Genomic DNA, 19756 nt, shown 5'->3' with positions numbered 1-19756 from the left:
TCCGATCAGTGACTGTGTAACCCCCCGTATATTGTTTGATATTAAAAAAATCGGTTAGTTGGACGATGGCAACTTCAAAATCATAGATGCAAGGTTTCGTAAATAGAACACTATTTCGAGTTAGTAAGAATTGTGTAGTTGAAAAGCAGAATGTTGCACTTAGATTAAATATCGCACTCGATGATTCGAAGATAATGATCAAGTCGGTAGCCGTGTAGAGACTGTCTTATTTGTTATGCTCTGTTTATTGAAGTTTGCACTTTTGCTGTCAAAGAGTTTTAACATAGTGAGATATGCCTATATACGAGCAACCCAACATATGTACATAGTGTATATATCAATAATAAAAAAAACCCAGCACAGTGGAGTCGCGGCATAGTGGGGACGTTGCATAGTTGGATCCAGTATAGATTTAATCTGACAGTGATTAAAATCACTATCATAAGAAACGCTTCGATGCAAATCAGTAGATAGTGTTTAATTCTAAGAAATTGGTGGATAATTACAAAAGCTGCATGATCTGCTAGTTCCTTATTAATACCCTGATTAAGATAAAGTATGTCGAATGAAAAAGGGATTATTAAAAAATATTATTTCTCATAAAAAAATTGTGTTGATTCATACACTTTTCAATGAGCATTATAAAGTTAAAAATGTAACCAACCCAACCCAACATTAACTCCTATTTCCTTAATTATATCCAGATTAGTAATTCGTTTAATTATATATTATATAATTTTTATAATTAATTATTTTCAAATTATTATCGATTTTTAATATGTTAAATGTAATCATTTTGAACCAACTTCTTTTTGTCCTTTAAAGTGAAAGTTTTAATAAAAAAAAAAAATGAATTTATTACCATAACTTTTATGTATTATAACAAAAATAAAAAAGAAAAACGTCCTTACAATATTTTTTTCTATGAATTATGTTACTTTAAAGCTAAAAATCATAGCATTTTAGTAAAAAGTCGTCACTTTTACATTTTGCTCAATTCTTTCATAAAATTTGTTTTCATAAATTTTTTTCCAAAAAAGGAAAATGTTGCAGATTGTCTGTTCTAATTTATCTTATAACGAATTGAAGCTCTTGAAGTATACTACAATATTGTTAAGTTATTATAATAACTTATGTTTAAATAAATTAGCAAATAGAAATTTTTATTGTCTATATAAAGGATAATTTTTTTTTGTCCCGAAGGAAGAATACAGAGTGATAGTACTAACTATGAGACTATGTCTTANGAGTGATAGTACTAACTATGAGACTATGTCTTATATCTGTATATATATGTCTTATTTAATATCTTAAAAAATACAAGTGTTATAAACTATTTTTTTTTTAATCATTATGGATCTTTGATGAGGTATTTCACAAAAAAATTTAAATTTCTACCACCATCTCTTATGCTTAAAGCTTGTATCAACTTCATATTATCAAATGGTAACCCTATTTTTTTTTACACCATTAGATTTAGTTAAATAAAAAAAAATATTTTATTTTATTTGATATTAAGTGCTCTACGGCTTTTTTAAGTTTAGGGTTTATTAAGAAAAAATTATAATAGACTCGAACATTGTAGGTGATAAATCGATAAGTGCTATTCTGACTACATGCGTTGATACCGGTAACTCTTATCGCTACATAAAATAATAATGTGATCGTGTTGGAAAAACTACTGACTTTTTTCATCAAATATCGTAAATTTTAAATTAGCGTAACTTACTTAAAATTTATAATTTATAATTTTTTTTTGTTAACTATTTTTTTTTATGACGAACAAAAATATATAACAATAATATGGAGTTACCATTTGAAAATCTGAAGTTGATACAAGTTCCAAGTATAAGAGATGATGATAGAAATTTAATTTTTCTTGTGAAACAGCTCATCAAAGAACCATAATGATTAAAAAAAAAAATTGTTTATAACACTTGTATTTTTAAAGATCTTACGTGTAACATAGTTAGCCAATCACTCTGTATAGTATCTAGAAAAAAATGAATAGTAATATTTTATATTAAAGAATACATGTGAAAAACATATTATTTTATGCACATGTAGATAATCAAACTTTTTTAATTACAATATGGCATATTTAAAGGGAGATTAAGACAGCAATCTTGTCATTTAGAAAATTTCGAAGAGCATCTCTTAGGATTTATTATATTTTTTAGGAATAAGTTCTATTAAATAAAATCTGAAACTTTTTGGGACATAAAAATTATTTAAATTACTCCAAGACAGATAATTTTTAAAAAATACAATGTACATATTGTAAATATATATATATTATCTATATGCACATACATGTATATAGCAATACATGCATTATATTATGTTATACACGAATTATAATTATTCTAACTATATTTATTTATGAATAGTTTACCAATGCTGTAATCCATGTTTTCCATAGAGTTCTGTCATCTTTTATTAAAAAAGTATTTTTTAAGTGATAATCTCTCTGATAAAGTGATTTTTTTTCACTTTCTTGTATAGGAAAAGAACTATGGTATCGCTCGTCATACCAATTTCCTACGAGAACTTTGGAGTTATACATATTACTATTAAAATATTGTTTTCACTTTATCAAAATTATTCTAGTGAAATTTTATTAAAAGTTTGTATTTCTAAGATAGTAAATTAAGTAGCATTAAGGCTAACAAAATAATTATAATTTTATGGATATGCTATTTGTAATTTAAACTCAATTTTTCATTTCTCATTTTGAAATAATCATAAAATAATCTAAATAATATGAATATAATTATAAAACAAATTATTGATGCTGACTGAGATCTTCCATAAGTAAATTTGCCTAAAATCAATATTTATTTGCAATTTTAACTTAATCATTTTCTGCATTAACATAGTTTGGATGGTGGATGTGAGGGCTTCAGTCTACACAGAACTACTCGTAGCCCCCTCAAACGAATTGAATTAATTTTTGTGGTAGAGGAGACATAAATCAATGTGATAGAGAAACTTCACATTAGGTATTTATCCAAATGTATGAATAAAAAACAAGACTATAGCTCCCATAGACCTTTTTTTTTAAGCTATGCCTATGATTTTCTGTATAAAAATTCACAGTATATAATTGTTTATTTATAAATTTTCGATAGCTTTCGAACAATTAAACTAAGCTTTACAGTTATTTAAAAAAATGTATATACAGTTACCCAACTACTCCTTAATTTGCCATACATTTTTTTTATTTTAACTGAAATATTTCCTAGAAAATGGATTTAAACAAATATTTAGAGTCAATGATTTTATATCTATTGAATGATATAAAAATAAAGTTGTAGGCTAATATAATAAGGTAAAATTTGAAATACTAAAAAATATAAAAATATGATATGATAAAATGATTAATTTCTTGTATATTATAATTTTTAAACTCTTCAGAGCATTTTTAAACAATACAGTACTGAAGCGACTAATGTCCTATAAAGAGCTAAGATAAAAAAATTCATTATTTATTTTTTTAATTATGTTATTTATAAAAAAATTAAGATAAAGGTTTAGGTATTTCAAAGTGCTGTAAAGAGTGACAGGACTGTTTTTAATTATTCTATAAAAGTAGAAGGGAACTTGATGATAAGAGAATTATTAATAGGAATGGTTTATAGCATAGGTTTAGTAGCCGTTTTGTTGTTTGCAATATTTATGTGAATTCTATAAAAAATTTGAAACGTTTATTCCGATTTTGGTTTCAGTTTTTTCAGATAATTAAACATTTAAAACATAAAATTTTGAAAATACATGTTTTTTAAAACTTCTATAAAAAAATTTGATGAAAAAAGAATTTGTACAAAATTTGGTGCTTATCCGTCAAATTTAATCATTTTTATAGAACATTTTAGTTGAGTTTAATGAGCAGTTTAAGAAAAAAAAGTTGAACTTTGTGACTATATTACAATTATATATATATATATTTTTAATGAATATAATATTATAATTGTTAAAATGTTATAAATTACTATGATATTGAAATTTATTTAACAGATGGATAAGTTTAATTTTACGTTTTAAGTGGAAAAATAACTTTAAATCAGGTTTGATAATAAATATTAGAAGTTATTGAACGATTATTTTTTTCTACTTTTATAATAATGTATTTTGTTCTGTGAGATGTTTCTTTAAGACTGAAAGTGATAAATTAATCCATTATGGTTTTAAATTAATTATTATTTGGTATTTTTTCAACAATTATCACATATAATTGTACATAACATTCAAGGAAATATTTCCATCATATTTAAAAAAATAAATTTTCCGTTAGGCAGAGATACTACTTTATAAAAATTTATGATATATTATCAATATTTAATACAGTATTTCCCGAGTAACTAACCATTTTAAATACTATATTTATGACTACGAATGATTATAAATTAATTAAGGCTAAACAAATAAGACAATTACTTTGTAGAAACAGTGACAAATAACGAACAAATTAATAAAATTAATAAAATAAGAATTTATTAGATTATACTATTATTAAAAATCAAAATAAGAAATATAATTAATAGAGCTGGGTTGATATCAATCAGATTAAAACGGTGCGCAATTTTTAAATTTAAATGACGAGATCAGACGTCTTGTAAAATAGATCACTGACTGACACTCTAACAGAATAAATAAATTATGCAAAAATATATTTGAAATTACGTTCGATATTAATGACGCTATTTAAGTTGAAACTAATGTCTCCATTTTAGGTACATTCTTTATTGTATACCAAAAACCAAATTTCAAAAAAAAAACCATAACTGAGATTTTCATGTTATAAAGAGCATGCTTGATATCCGCAAATATTTCGACAATAGGTCTTTCTTTTTTAACTTGCGTGTTTTTGGAGGTTTCCTCAATTTACGGGGAACGAGGGAAATTTTTTCAATTTTTGAGGGTATCATTGAAAGAAATCGGTGCGGTGAGAGCTGAGAAAAAGTGGTAACAGACACAAAAAAATAAAAATAATAAACACATCTTAGTAAAACCAATACTTTCTCAGCTTCGTATCGAAGTTAAAACAGTGCATGTTACGAATACGCCCGGATGAAGTGAAATTTCATTCAGAGTCATTTTACTAATAGAATATAAGGTTTGTTTGGAATAAAATAAAAAAAATACACTGAAAAATTTTATTTCAAGTGAAATTAATATAAAATTATTAGTTTTCTCATTATATTGCCAAGAAAAATATAATGGATTTATAATAGCTGAAATAACATAGGTAAGTTTTTGATTGGACTTCATGAATATATCGCGTGGAAATTGCATCTAATGTGGTTTTTTAAAATTTTTTATGCAGAATCAAAATTATATGAAATTAAATTACTTCATTCATTTTAAATAAAATTACTTTTATTTTAGAAAATAAAGTGATAAATTATCATATAATATAAGACAATTACTTTGTAGAAACGGCGACAAATAACGAACAAATTAATAAAATAAATTATATAAGAATTTATTAGATTATTCTATTTAATTACATATTATTAAAAATCAAAATAAAATAATATAATTAATAGAACTAGGTAGATATCAATTAGATTTAAACGATACGCAATTTTTTAATTTTAATTACGAGATCAGAAATCTTGTATTATAGACCTTTGACTGACTTTTTAATTTCAGTATAAATAAATGAATGCAACAATATAATTGAAATTAAATTCGAGAGTTATGATGCCACTTATACTGAATGTCTCTAAATTTCAAAGATCCAATGTCTTTATTTTAGATACACTCTTTATTGTATGCCAGAAACCGAATTTCAAAAACATTTCCATTACTGATATCTTTATGGTATAAAGAGAATATTTAATACTTGCGATTATTTCGTCTCTAGGTATTTCTCTTTCAACTTGCGTGTTGTACCATTCAATTACATTCGATGGATTTGGCTGTATTGGTCTACAGTTATTATTCATGAAATCTCGAACATTATGATATAATTCATCCAGTTTTTCGTCTATAAAATTGTCATTCTTGTTGTATGATGAAGCTAAATAATGTACTATGATAACGCATGCATCAATGCTATTTTTAAGTTCCATTTCAGTGTAATTTGAAAAAGAAGAAAATGCAGCCGGCCAATCTTCAATGAAATTTGTGAAAGAATCAAATTCCATTATTAGTTGTTTTTTACATTTTTTTTTTTCTGTAGTATATTTTTTTTTACATTCTATCCATAATATTGTTACAAAATCTATATAATCTTCTAATTTCTTCGCAAAATTACAGCTCAGCAACAAATAAAAATGTCTTACTTTATCGTTCTTATTCTCAGATGTAACAAAGTTTTTTGTTCCAAATCCATCAAACAATTGGTCCATGGTAATTTCACCATTATTTCCGTCATAAATATGCAAACCGTCTCTAAATTCATTCCAATATGAATATTTTAAAAAGATTTCAAATTCACAAACTTTATAATAAAAATTTGACATTAATATACACTTTTTGGTATGCAGGAAATCAAATTTCAACAATAAAGCTATAACATTAATTTTTATTTTATCAAGATGAGGTTTGACTATCCAAACTACATCACCGTAAGGTCTATTTCCAACTTGTCTGTTGTACCATTCAATTTCATTCGATGGAGTTGGCTGTTTTGGTCTACAATTACCATTCATAAAATCTCGAACATTATTATCTAATTCATTAAGTTTTTCATCTATATCAATGTTACTATGGTTGTATGATGAAGCTAAATAATATAGTATATTTACATAAGAATTAATGTTATTTTTAAGTTCCATTTCAGTATAATTTGAAAAAGAAGAAAATGCTGCCGGCCAATCAGCAATGAAGTTTGTGAAAGCAGTAAATTCTCTCATTATATAATGCTTATATGCTTTTTTTTGGTCGGCATGTTTTTTACATTCTGTCCACATTATTTTTACATAATCTGTATATTCTCCTAATGTCTTAAAAAGATTGCAACTTAGCAACAAGTAAAACTGTCTCGCTTTATCGTTTAGATTTTCAGATGTAACAAAATCACTTCTAGTAATTCCATTAATCAATTGGTCAAAGGTGATTTCTCCATGACTTCCATCAATAATATGTAAATTTTTTCTTAATTGTAGCCAATTAGGGTTTTTTAAAAATACGTTTAACTTAGAAACTTTATCTATGGAGTTTACAAAGTCAAAATTGAGAGTAATGCAAATCAAACTAAATGAAAATAAATATTTAGTATACATTTTGAAATATAAAATTTTTTCACTGTGAAATAAAAGTTGCGTTGATTATATTTTTAGTTAATAATGTTTCATTTTATACAAAATATGTTATTTATATAAAAAATCGTTGACAGTAATTATTTTTAGATTATACTTTTCAGTTAAGGTAATTTAAAATGTGATGTTTTATTACTTACAATGTAAATATGTTTTAATTTTGTATAGAATAATTTCATTATATTACTGTGATTCTATTATTATTTAACATTTTGCACTTAATATTAAAAAAATGAATTTAAACATTTATTGTCAAAAATAGTCTTAAAATAAAATTTTAATTTAATATCTTGAAGTATTTTAGAGTTCTTCAAATTATCGTAGCCAGACTAAAAACGATGCTTCGTAGATCAGATTGGGTGGAGTGTAAGGTTACTATACCGAGTACTTGATGTAATATATTTTTTTGTAAAAGCTTCAACCTAGAGATGTGTATAATATTATTTGTAATAATTTTAAGAGTGGTCAACCAAATTGTTGTCTGATTATACGTGAGCTATCTCAACGGTAGATTTCATTCATAACCATTATGTTACGTACAATTTTTGTGAACGAATATTTAATGAAATCCAATAAACATTTTAAATGCTACGATTACTAAATCAAGGTTGTTACAGTATATTAAAAAAATTTAAATAGTATTATAAAATTTTGAAATTTACTTAGTTCTTATGGGTAATATAATGTTTTTAACTGTTTACTTAGTGTTATAAACAGGTTTTTTTTTTAACAAATCTGTTTAATATTGTGATGTTTTTGATTTTAAAATGGTTAAATTTTATGCACTAAAATACTACTTATTGAATTAATGTTTTATAGTTGTCACAATTTTATTGAAAAAAATAAAACAAAAACGGTCAGCTGTAAAGTATATTTTATATTATAATTTATCACTGTATTTTCGAAAATAAAAGTAATTTTGTAACGTCACAAATTCAAAGGTTTATGATTTTTTGTTATGTCTACTTATTTATTTTATCGCGCGAAAGAACCTTTTTCTAGGTTCTTCTATAGGTTCGTCTTGCCCCTTGGTGTTCTAGGGTACGGTCCCATCAGGTCGATACTGATTACTTCCCACGGCTGTCTAGGTTGGCGCTTGACCGTCGGGTCTTCGGGGCGCATGTTTAAGGGCTTAGTGCACGCGCAAATGTGACACGATTTTACGTACATGCGTACGGCGTTTCTTAACCCTTTACAGTAGAACCGTTGTTTGACCGCTCGGTGTGTTTCTCTCCATCCGGGGTGACATAATAGAGGACCGTCGTGGTACCGCCAAATTATATGTTGTACTTTGTCGGTGGGGACGACTACCGGTGTGTCAGCGCCTATACGAATACGTAAGATACCGTCCAACAAAAAAAATTCGTGGCCGGTTTTTCGTTCGCTATCGTAAGTTGCGCATTTAAATTTTTTATGACCGAAGAGAGAAACTGGTCGTTGTTTTGCCACTCTCGTACATCCCCCCCCCGTGAACGGTCGGTCGTAGATCGCGTCGTTTGCCTCGGTAATGGAGTAAATACTATCGAGAGTGGCGGTGGTTGTGGGCGGGCTAGACATTGGCGCGCCTAACAAATTGTCGTCCAGGGCGTCTTCGTCAACAGGGGATCCGTCCGTTGGGTGACGTGACAACATGTCGGGCGATTCGTTGTGTTTGCCCGGTACGTGTGTCGTGGTGAAATTTAGGTAACCCAGGTGTAGCGCTCAGCGGGTCAACTTACTGTTTGTTCCCTTCGCTTTGTGCAGATAAGTTAGCGCTAAATTATCTGTGTATAACTCGAAAGGGGCGTACTCTAAGTATGACCTAAATTTATCGGTTGCCCATATGACATATTGCTAGACATTCGCGCTCGACAGCGGCATAACGTTTTTGCGTATCCGACAGCTTTTTACTCGCGTAAGCAATGATATCCTTTACCCCGGTTTTTGACCGTGTTGAAATAATACCGCCCCTACGCCTAGTTCACTAGCGTCAGTTTGTAGGCAAAAGATCTTTGTGTAGTCGGGGGAGGAAAGGCGTGGTGAATCGCATATTGCCGATTTGATGTGCTCGAAAGCGCGTTGTTGTGTTTGAGACCACGACCACTTCTCCCCTTTCTTTAAAAGGTGGGTGAGGGGATCGATGCTGTCAGCATAATTGTCGACAAACTGACTATACCAGTTGCATACCCCTAAAAATTTTCGTATATCCCTTACATTGCGTGGGACTGGAATATCGCGTATAGACTGCAATTTTTCCGGCTCTTTGTCTATGCCTAACCCATGCACCCGGTGTTCCAAAAAAGAAATTTCAGAATACCCGATCTTACACTTTTTAGTGTGGCATGTTAGGCCATGACGCATTAGGCATTCTAGAACCTTGCTAAGGTGGTCTAGATGTGTTTTGACACTGTCTGAAAAAATTAAAATATCGTCCAGATAGACTTGAACGAAGTCATCGATGTACCCCCTAAGTACTTCGTTCGTTAAGCGTACGAAGGTCATGGGTGCATTCTTAAGTCCGAACGGAAGTACACGAAACTGAAATAATCACTTTTTTGTTCTGAACNAACACTGTCTGAAAAAATTAAAATATCGTCCAGATAGACTTGAACGAAGTAATCGATGTACCCCCTAAGTACTTCGTTCATTAAGCGTACGAAGGTCATGGGTGCATTCTTAAGTCCGAACGGAAGTACACGAAACTGAAATAAGCCCTTTTTTGTTCTGAACGCGGTGTATTCGCGTACGTTTTGCTGTAAAGAGCATTGCCAGTAACCCGATTTTAAATCGAGTGACGTGAAGACTTTCGCCCCCTCATGCTTCTTTCGTTTAGATTAGGCATAGGATACGCGTCTGATACGCGTATATAGGTTTTTGCGCGATAGGCGTCGGGTCTTTTAGAACGATGTTGTGTTCGATAAGCTTTGTGCGACCTACCGTGTCGTTAAAAACTGCAGAATAATTTTTTATCGTGCGCGTTAATAATGCGTGTGTATGTGGGTCGCCTGCTATATCTAGTGTTGAGAGATCTACGTCGGGTAGCGTGTGCTGAGTACTCGCTTTCCAACAAGCTGTAGTGCGTCGCGTCGCGCCCAAGTGAATTGTACATGCAGCGTAGTCCCAGGAGACTTCCTGTTCTGTTAGAAAGTCGTGTCCCAGGAGTACGTCACAGTNAACTTCCTGTTCCGTTAGAAAGTCGTGTCCCAGGAGTACGTCACAGTACAGATTCTCTAAGATAACAGCCGTAAACTTTACTTGTAGATCCGCAATTTTTGTTATAAAAGTGGCTGTGCCGGCCGTGTNAATTTTTGTTTTAAAAGTGGCTGTGCCGGCCGTGTCTGTTGTGTGGCCGTCAGCTAATCTAACTGGGGGTGTTTGTCCGTTGTGCACAATTCCGAATTTGTGAGCTGTTGCTCGAGTGGTATACGATTTTTGCGCTTGAGAGTCAAGTAAGGCCGTCACAAAGCCGTTGTCAAATTCCAGCTCCACAGCGGGAGTGGTAAGTTTACGCGGGCGTGTTTGTGAGGCAATACTCAGGTAGTTAGCGGTTCGAACGGGGAGCGTTGAAACGGTTTGTTCGCCGGCAGTATTAATTGCCATAAGCGGGTAGGCCGTTCCTGCCGTATTCCCCTCCCCCACGGTGACCAACATATCGTTGGACCGACTCGCGCTATAGTCGTTACCTATTAAGTCTACGAACGTGTGACAAGTATTTCGAATAATCTTATGGTCCTCATTGTGGATAAGGGTGTGGTGGTGGTGAAGTGAGGTGCTACAGCCTGCCCACTATAATGACAGTGGGGCTGTAGGGGTGTTGGTGAAGGTGGTGTGATAGAAGTGTGGTTGTTAGTAAGATTATTCAAAATAGAGTCATTTTGTTCGTAGAAAGCACATCCGTTTTTGCTACCCGAGTTGACTGAACGGGCGGTTTGGTCGGCGCGCTGATTAATATGATAAAGTTTTGGGCGGAATTGTGTTTGTGAGTCCGGAGAACGGACTAGTTTCTCCGTGGCTGCTGTCCGTTTCCAGGCACTGTCGGTCTGTTAGGACATTCGCTTTGCCAGTGATCGGCTCCGCAAAAGCGACAGGGTCGGGGGGGACGCGGATCGAGCGGTGCGTTTGGCCGAGGTCGCGTTCTTTGCGATTGTTGCGAGGGTGATATGGCAGCCACGTACGGATTAGCGTTATTGATAAGTCTACCCGTACGTATCGGTCGGTCTAGATCGTTTGCGATTACGCGTAAGTCATCTAAAGTACGCGGACATCGCATTCTTACATTACCGTAATATTAGTTACGTAACAGACTGACTACCCGATCTACAATGTGCTGCTCAGAGCAACTGGGGCGTGCGCGCATCGCTAGACGTTGTTTATTTATGATAAATTCCGTCATGCGCTGATGTGGCCCCTGTTGCGTCTAATTCAGCTTGTATGCTGTTGTTATCGAACGTCGTGAGAAATTCCCTCGCAAATTGTCGCCAGGACATGTTGTTTAACTTGATGGTTTCCCACCAAGTTAATGCTTTAACCCCTTTAATCCCTTTAAAAATTGTACGCCCGTTTTTACCCATAAATCTCGATCTATGCCCGCTTGGGCCAATAGGTTTTCTACCTGTTCTAGAAACTCGCGTGGGTCCTCCTCATATTTTCCCGTAAACTCGGGGGAAGGGGGTCGTACAATAGGCGAATAATTAAGTGGCCCGATCGCCATGTGCGTGTGCGAACGGGTCGATGATGAAGGAGACAAATCGCGTGTCGGTGGTGCGAATGTGTTCGGTTCGAAGTGCCCCGTGTGGTGTGGGCGCGCGTCTAAGTTGAAAGCCGCATCGTGCGTGTTCGCTCGAAGAAGCGATGGTGACGTGCGCGGAGTCTGACTGGCTAATCGCTGTAGGTTAAGCGCTTCGCGCTCCTCGATTTCAGTCAGGCGCTGCTGTAGGGCCGCGTCATTTTGAGTCGTGTTGCTGGGCCCAAAAGTTACGCGGCTCGGTTCGGACAGACGCGCGTAAGTAGAACGGTTGGTTTCCGTCGTTTCTCGCGTCATCTGTGCGGTGGCGAACGGATTACGTATAGTCTCGTTGTGTGTATCGCGGCTTACAATCGTTTGTGAGAGAGATCGTATTTCTTGCGTAATGCGAGACAGTGCTCTCTCCACTTCAGACATGCGCGCATCCATACGTGTATTAAGAGATATTTCGCGTAAACTTTGTCTTACTGCGCCTATCTCCTCCGTTGCGCGGGATATTGAACGCACCGTATATAAGTCATCGGTATACGCTGTGTTCACACTACCGTTAGGACGGCCGGTTGCCAGAGACCATTCTTGTAGAGATTCCTCTTCAGGGTCCTCTCGCGCCAGGTTAACCGGTCGGTCCGCGTATGTGGTTGGGTCGACGGTCCGGCATAACGCGGGGACTTCGTCNCAGACATGCGAGCGTCCATACGTGTATTAAGAGATATTTCGCGTAAACTTTGTCTTACTGCGCCTATCTCCTCCGTTGCGTGGGATATTGAACGCACCGTATATAAGTCATCGGTATATACTGCGTTCACACTACCGTTAGGACGGCCGGTTGCCAGAGACCATTCTTGTAGAGATTCATCTTCAGGGTTCTCTCGCGACAGGTTAAACGGTCGGTCCGCGTATGTGGCTGGTCGACGGTCCGGCATAACGCGGGGACTTCGTCTACCTGAGGCTCGCGTTCCATCGCGAGCGTCTCGTAATGAAGCGGCGGGCGTTCGGGCAGAATCGCGTTCGATGGGTCTAGCCCCTCACTGCGTAAACTATTCTCCAAGACTGCCAGCATATCGCTTTTTGTCGTGGGGCCGTTTAACTGCCTATAAGCGCATTCGCGCAATAATTCCCGACGGTTCATTTGAGAGAGAGTTTTACCGGTCATAGTGAACGTTCCTTACCGTATTTATCGAAAATAAACAAAAATAAATAAATGAAACGCACGCGCTTATTTGTTTTTGTTATTTAGAAATACGATATCGCCGATCGCGAGAATACGCGCTATGTGTTCACGTATGAACGTCGACAATGACGGCCGTTTGTATTATTATTATTGTTATCGTTATTATTGTGATTGTAATAATACTGCAATATTTTGTTGATAGTGGTGTGCTATAGCAAATGTAAATGGGAAATGAGATTAATACGATAGCAGTCGTAAAATGATTGTGGAGATCGGAAATAATAATACAAACGATTTTATGGGACCCGGTTATTAAATGTAACGATCGCTGTGGTATGATAACGTGTATGATCACCCTACCTGCCTAGCGGTTTTATCGAAACACTTAAATGATTGTGTTCGCGGCGTTGTGCAACTCAAGGTCGTCAGTGCGCGTGTATGTATAAATACGAAGTCGCCAGAAATCCACTCTTACCGTGATTAAAAATACACCGAAGGTGGAAATCTACTACTCGCGAGGTAGATAGTATTTATACGACCGGGTGGGAATTTCACTGCTGTCACCAGTGAAATAGAAGTTAAAAATATCCATAGTACGGGAAGGTGAGGAAAATTTCGCTGTCTCTTTTAAATAAAATTCAAAATTTATGTAATTAATATAAAATGTCAGCAGTATTTTCTTACCTTNTTTATCGAAACACTTAAATGATTGTGTTCGCGGCGTTGTGCGACTCAAGGTCATTAGTGCGCGTGTATGTATAAATACGAAGTCGCCAGAAATCCACTCTTACCGTGATTAAAAATACACCGAAGGTGGAAATCTACTACTCGCGAGGTAGATAGTATTTATACGACCGGGTGGGAATTTCACTGCTGTCACCAGTGAAATAGAAGTTAAAAATATCCATAGTACGGGAAGGTGAGGAAAATTTCGCTGTCTCTTTTAAATAAAATTCAAAATTTATGTAATTAATATAAAATGTCAGCAGTATTTTCTTATCTTATTAAAAAGTTAATCCGGTTTAGATCCAATGCCGGGGAGACAGTTGTTATGGTAAAAGATGGTGAGGAATGAAGTAACACCGGTTGTAGTTCTACTTGGCGTCGAGCCGTTTAATAAAATAATAAAAAAAAGAGAGTTGTAACACAAAAATAATATGCGAACAATGATAATAACACTAGTATTGCTTTGAATAATCGTTGACAAGAGAAAAATAAAAGTTACTCGAAATCGCGGTGGCGTTCTTGGTTGATCCGGTGGACGGCGTATAACAGTGTGTAAGGTGTCACGAAGAAGACTAACTGGACGTATTATTGCGGCGGGGTATTCGACGCTAGGCATTTGTTGGACTTTACACCACGACGATAACGCGTGTGTGTAACGGTCCGGTTTACAGTGTAGCGGTGGCTGAGAAGGAACTGATACGACCGCGGGGTGTCAACGTGTGATAACGCCGTGGCCGTGTCAAATCCAAGATCACAACAAGACCATGATAAGCCAATTCGAGTAAGATATCAAANATCCAAGAGCACAACAAGACCATGATAAGCCAATTCGAGTAAGATATCAAACAAATATTAGGAATCTTGTTCAAAGTAACAGTAGTTACGGTTTTCAATATGATCCAAATACTTATGATGTCGTCCTAAAAGCCATAAGTGTTTCTGAATTTAATGATTTGGTACAAAACCCAGCGTGGAGAAAATTAACAACGCAAGAAGGTAAAACTAAATTTTCACCCAGCCATCTGATACTTCCTCCGCCACGTGATATTGCGATGCTTAGAGCTCTTCACAACAAATACTTCTTGGATGGCGTTAACAACCATGCGTGTCACGATAAATTTCCCAGGGACAGGACGCACGAACGGACCAAACAACAGAAGAACACCACCGGTGTTTGAACGCTAATAATATCAACTCCAAAGGTGCATTGAGTATTTAATAAAACGTACGTTGAGGCTTCGCTATCAGGCCCACACAAACCCAACAAAAGAAATCTATGCCAAATCACTGGCTACGAGTCATTGGACTCAACGGTACGATCTAACGTCAACCGTGGATACAAACGTAATGACAGCAAGGTGCCGGTAGTGCCGGACACGATTGTTATCATTGCGACTGGTACTGGGCGATTTTAAGCTACTTGGAGCTTGACCGGGCTCACACGTAACTTTTGAACATATCTCATTTATGACGTATAATACTATGAGTTTATCGTAAAAATTGGGATCCATCAATGACATAGATGGCGAACCTATGGTACGCGCACACTATTTTAGTGACACACGCAACTGTGTAAAAGTTTGTCTTCAAAAACCGCTGGTCGTAGGACGTAGACTAAAATAAATTGAGATTACCACAATGAAATATTAAGTTTATGGTATTATACCTACACGCATTGAATTGAATATCTACACTGCTCAACAACTATTAATTTTATTACTTTTCGATAAGAAAATTTTATTCGATAAGAACTTTATTAGGTATATATTTATATAACGGATATAATGTGTAAAACTGGTCCACGGCTAGCGTTAGTCATTACTCATTCGTTGAATCGAATGTGTTTCATTTGTAAATTTTATCGTTGCCTTTGATTTGTCTGAATGTATGGTTTTGGCAGTTTTCATTATTGGTGAGTGTTATTTTTATAATAATTCAAAGGTTATATTTTTTAATAAATGATGTCAAAAAGTAAAAGTGGAAGATCATTTCACGAACAATGGACCGTAGATTATGGGTTAGTTCAAAAAAATAATAAAGAGTTATGTTGTTTATGTAATGAAACAGTAGTTAGTCGCAGTTTTAATGTAAAAAGACATTTTAAAACAATTCATACGGACATATTTTTTTTATCAACTGAAGAAATGTTGGAATTAATTTCGCAAAAATTGAAATGTTTTAAAAATCAATCAAATAATTTCAAAGCTGCATTTAAACCAAATAATATTTTAACAGCTGCTAGTTTTTCTGTATCCCACTGTATTGCAAAACATGGTAAACCAGTTTCTGATGGATAATACATTAAAGAAGTTGCTGCCGACGAATGTTGTACGATGTGAGGACCCGAAAATTAAACGAATTAGAAACGTTTACAGTGTCCCTCATAGCCGCCAAAAACGGTCACGTGGATTGTTTGCAATACGCCCGCGAGAATGGGTGTAATTGGAGTACGTGGACGACGCGTTTGGCGGCTATTAATGGTCACTTGGAGTGTTTGTACTATGCTCGTCAGAACGGATGCCCGTGTAATGACAGAGACCAAGTCTGCACCAAGCGCGATTATTAGAAAAGTGTTCACTGCTTAAATTATAAAGTATTGATTTTAAATGAATCCACTAATTTTTAAAACTGAAGAAATTTAATAAATTTTAAAGAAAAAGTATTACGAATGAACAACTTTTCAAAATCGTAAAAAAGTGTAAAGAAATAACATATCAGATTTTTTTTTACATTTATTTGCAATGTGATTTTAATAAACCACAATCTTTTAAAATAATAGATTTTTTGTGCATTTACTTGTTATAATTAATTAGTTGAATTGGGAATTTCATTGCGCTTAATTTATAGCAAATATTAGTTTTGACTAATAATTTACTAATAATTCATAATTGTTGCTCATTATGAAATTCATTGGTTTTTGCTAACCAACATTATGCATTTTATAATCTATACATTTTTCAGCTCGCTTCATAATTTTCACATTTACTGTTGTTGGACTTCGATATATTAGTTGATATTAAATATCATATTTAATACATTTTGGGTAAAACTAATCAATTAATTAATTTAGTATAATCAACCACCTGGTTTATATTTAGGGTTAAGTGCAATTATGAGCGTGATTCTTTATGAAATAAAGAACTGTATAGGAAATCGAAATTAGTACTTACACTAGCAGATATTAAAAAAATTGTAAAACTAGTCTTATATAGAGTGGCCCAGCACTCACTGACAACTTAAATAATTTTTGATTCAGTTAATATTTTTTGCTATTTTTTTTATATTTAATATACTTAAGGGCTATAATAATATTGCAATAAAAATAATTTTTATAATTAAACAAAAAAATTATAATTTTAAAAGTTTACGAGAAATGTTAAAATAAAAATTCAATATAGACATTTTTTAGAATAAATTTTAAGAAATAATTTGGTGAAAAATTTTCTCATCAATTTTTTGTAGTTAATCTTCTGTAACATTTAAAATTTTTTAAAAATTCGAATTTTTCTGTATTTATTCTACGGTATCAAACGCTGGCTATGTTTTATAAAAAAAGGACACTAGTAAACACAATTTTTTACACTAAATATGATTTTTCTATGAAAATTGTTGACGTTCTAATGATTTGCTTTAATTCAAATAAAAACATAAACAATACCTATTACTTAATAAGTAGTTTAACTCTTTAGAGATAAAACTACTTATTCTAACTAAAATTAGAATTTATTTATCATGAATCAAGATTTATATTATACTAAGTATAAGGTCTATATATTTACAAACTTGGTATTTATACGATGAGAAGAAATTTGATAAGGCAATTATTACTTACCACTCTCATTCAAAAGCGTAAGTAATTTTCATGGAAAAAGTGACACGCCTACAAATTATAGTAATCAAGAAAAGATAATGTTTTCATCTGACCTTTTCTAAACAAGTATTTCAGTGTTTAATACCGTAAAATAATACATGAAATTTCAAATTTTCACAAACTTTAAAACGCTATAGAATATTTACTACTGAATGTTAATAAGATATTTTTTTACCAAAATTTTTCTTAAGGTCTACTTTACAAAATAGCTATCTTGAATTTTTTTTTTACATTTTATTTAAAATTTAAATATAATTAATATTTTTAATAAAATGTAAAAAATTAATTATTGAGACATAATTATAGATCTATTTTATACCTATTATTTAAAAAAAAATCATAAAATATTACAAAATTGGACATAGGGAGTCACTTAAAAACTAAATACCACAAGGAACAATATGTTAAAAACAAAATGATTAAAAAAAGACAATTTAACATTGAACTCTTATCGATTATCGATGGCTGGCGGTTCATACAATGATAGAGTTGAATTGCTGTATCTAGATTGATGGACGGATCTTGTACGACACTGAATCACTTCACAAACAATTTAGTGTGGCGAATCGTAAAGATAATTGTACACATGATAAGTACTAGGGTACAGAATTGTTAGGAAAATTGAATAATGGCACGAGGAATCACAAAGGCGATTAGTCAATAAAGACGACTATAGGCTAATATGCACTATATGAACCATGTAGCATGGTGACGAAAATAAAAAATGTTTATTTTCGCTAACATTATTTGTGTGTAATAACACACACAGAGAACACGCGATTTTTACTTGTTTCCCGTAGGAAGCGCAATCGAACCAGTACTATAACGAAACTGAGACGTACAGTGATTACACCGATGAGTTCTCTCATACAACAGGTGGTGGTAATGCAAGAGGCGTTGCCAGTCATAAAATTTGTAATGAAACTCCCTCTTGTAACACCAATAGATTTGTTAAGTAATTGTTTTTTTTTAATTACACTAGAATTCTGAATATAAGAGATAACTTTTTATGCTCTTTTAATTTTTTTTTCAAGCCAATTTCTGATCTTATTCTTTTAGATTTAATTTTAAATGTAAAATAGGGAAACAATATAAAAAATTAAATAAATAAATTCATGTTATTAGGCAAAAAAAAAAAAAGTTTGAATTTCTTTTTAATCTGACTTTGCAACATTTTTATTATTACCTATTGATTAAAATAAAAAAAAAGTTTTTTAGATATTCAACACCTTTTCATGTTATTTTCTGTCATGAGTTCATGTGAAATCATGAATTTTGTGATCTCATTAGAATTAAAATCAGTTTAACTTCGATAAGATAACTTTGATGTACAAAAACCTTAGAAATATAATTGTCACTATTAAATTAAAAAATACGACTCTCAGTCTCGTTCATTTATTTTACAAACATAATTGAATAAAAACATCACTTCAGATTGATTTTTTAAAAAGAATAAAATAGAAGGATGNAATTACACTAGAATTCTGAATATAAGAGATAACGTTTTATACTCTTTTAATTTTTTTTTTAAGCCAATTTCTGATCTTATTCTTTTAGATTTAATTTTAAATGTAAAATAGGGAAACAATATAAAAAATTAAATAAATAAATTCATCCTATTAGCCAAAAAAAAAAAAAGTTTGAATTTCTTTTTAATCTGACTTTGCAACATTTTTATTATTACCTATTGATTAAAATAAAAAAAAAGTTTTTAGATATTCAACACCTTTTCATGTTATTTTCTGTCATGAGTTCATGTGAAATCATTTGGATTTTGTGATCATAGGATAATCCATAACAAAATTTATGCTTAATAGTGATTTTATTTATTTCTTATCTGTAAAATTAGAACTCATTAGAATTAAAATCAGTTTAACTTCGATAAGGTAACTTTGATGTACAAAAACCTTAGAAATATAATTGTCACTATTAAATTAAAAAATACGACTCTCAGTCTCGTTCATTTATTTTACAAACATAATTGAATAAAAACATCA

The 19756-nt window shown here is 32.6% G+C and overlaps 1 protein-coding gene across 1 annotated transcript in view; it reads right to left on the bottom strand.

Moving 5' to 3' along the window:
* Positions 1-5557: 5557 nt before the first annotated feature.
* Positions 5558-19756, bottom strand: part of LOC126906162 (uncharacterized) — a 49521-nt gene continuing 35322 nt past the window's right edge. The window contains exon 2 of the mRNA XM_050686499.1: positions 5558-6880. Coding sequence (XP_050542456.1) covers positions 5736-6880 — 1145 coding nt within the window. The 3' untranslated portion in view covers positions 5558-5735. The remainder of the gene's footprint in view (positions 6881-19756) is intronic.

Source organism: Daktulosphaira vitifoliae, unplaced genomic scaffold (assembly GCF_025091365.1).
Source record: "Daktulosphaira vitifoliae isolate Bord-2020 unplaced genomic scaffold, ASM2509136v1 Scaffold_4, whole genome shotgun sequence".
Lineage (NCBI taxonomy): Eukaryota > Metazoa > Arthropoda > Insecta > Hemiptera > Phylloxeridae > Daktulosphaira > Daktulosphaira vitifoliae.
Note: the sequence above shows the minus strand (reverse complement) of the source record. Positions and strands in the feature narration are given on the sequence as shown.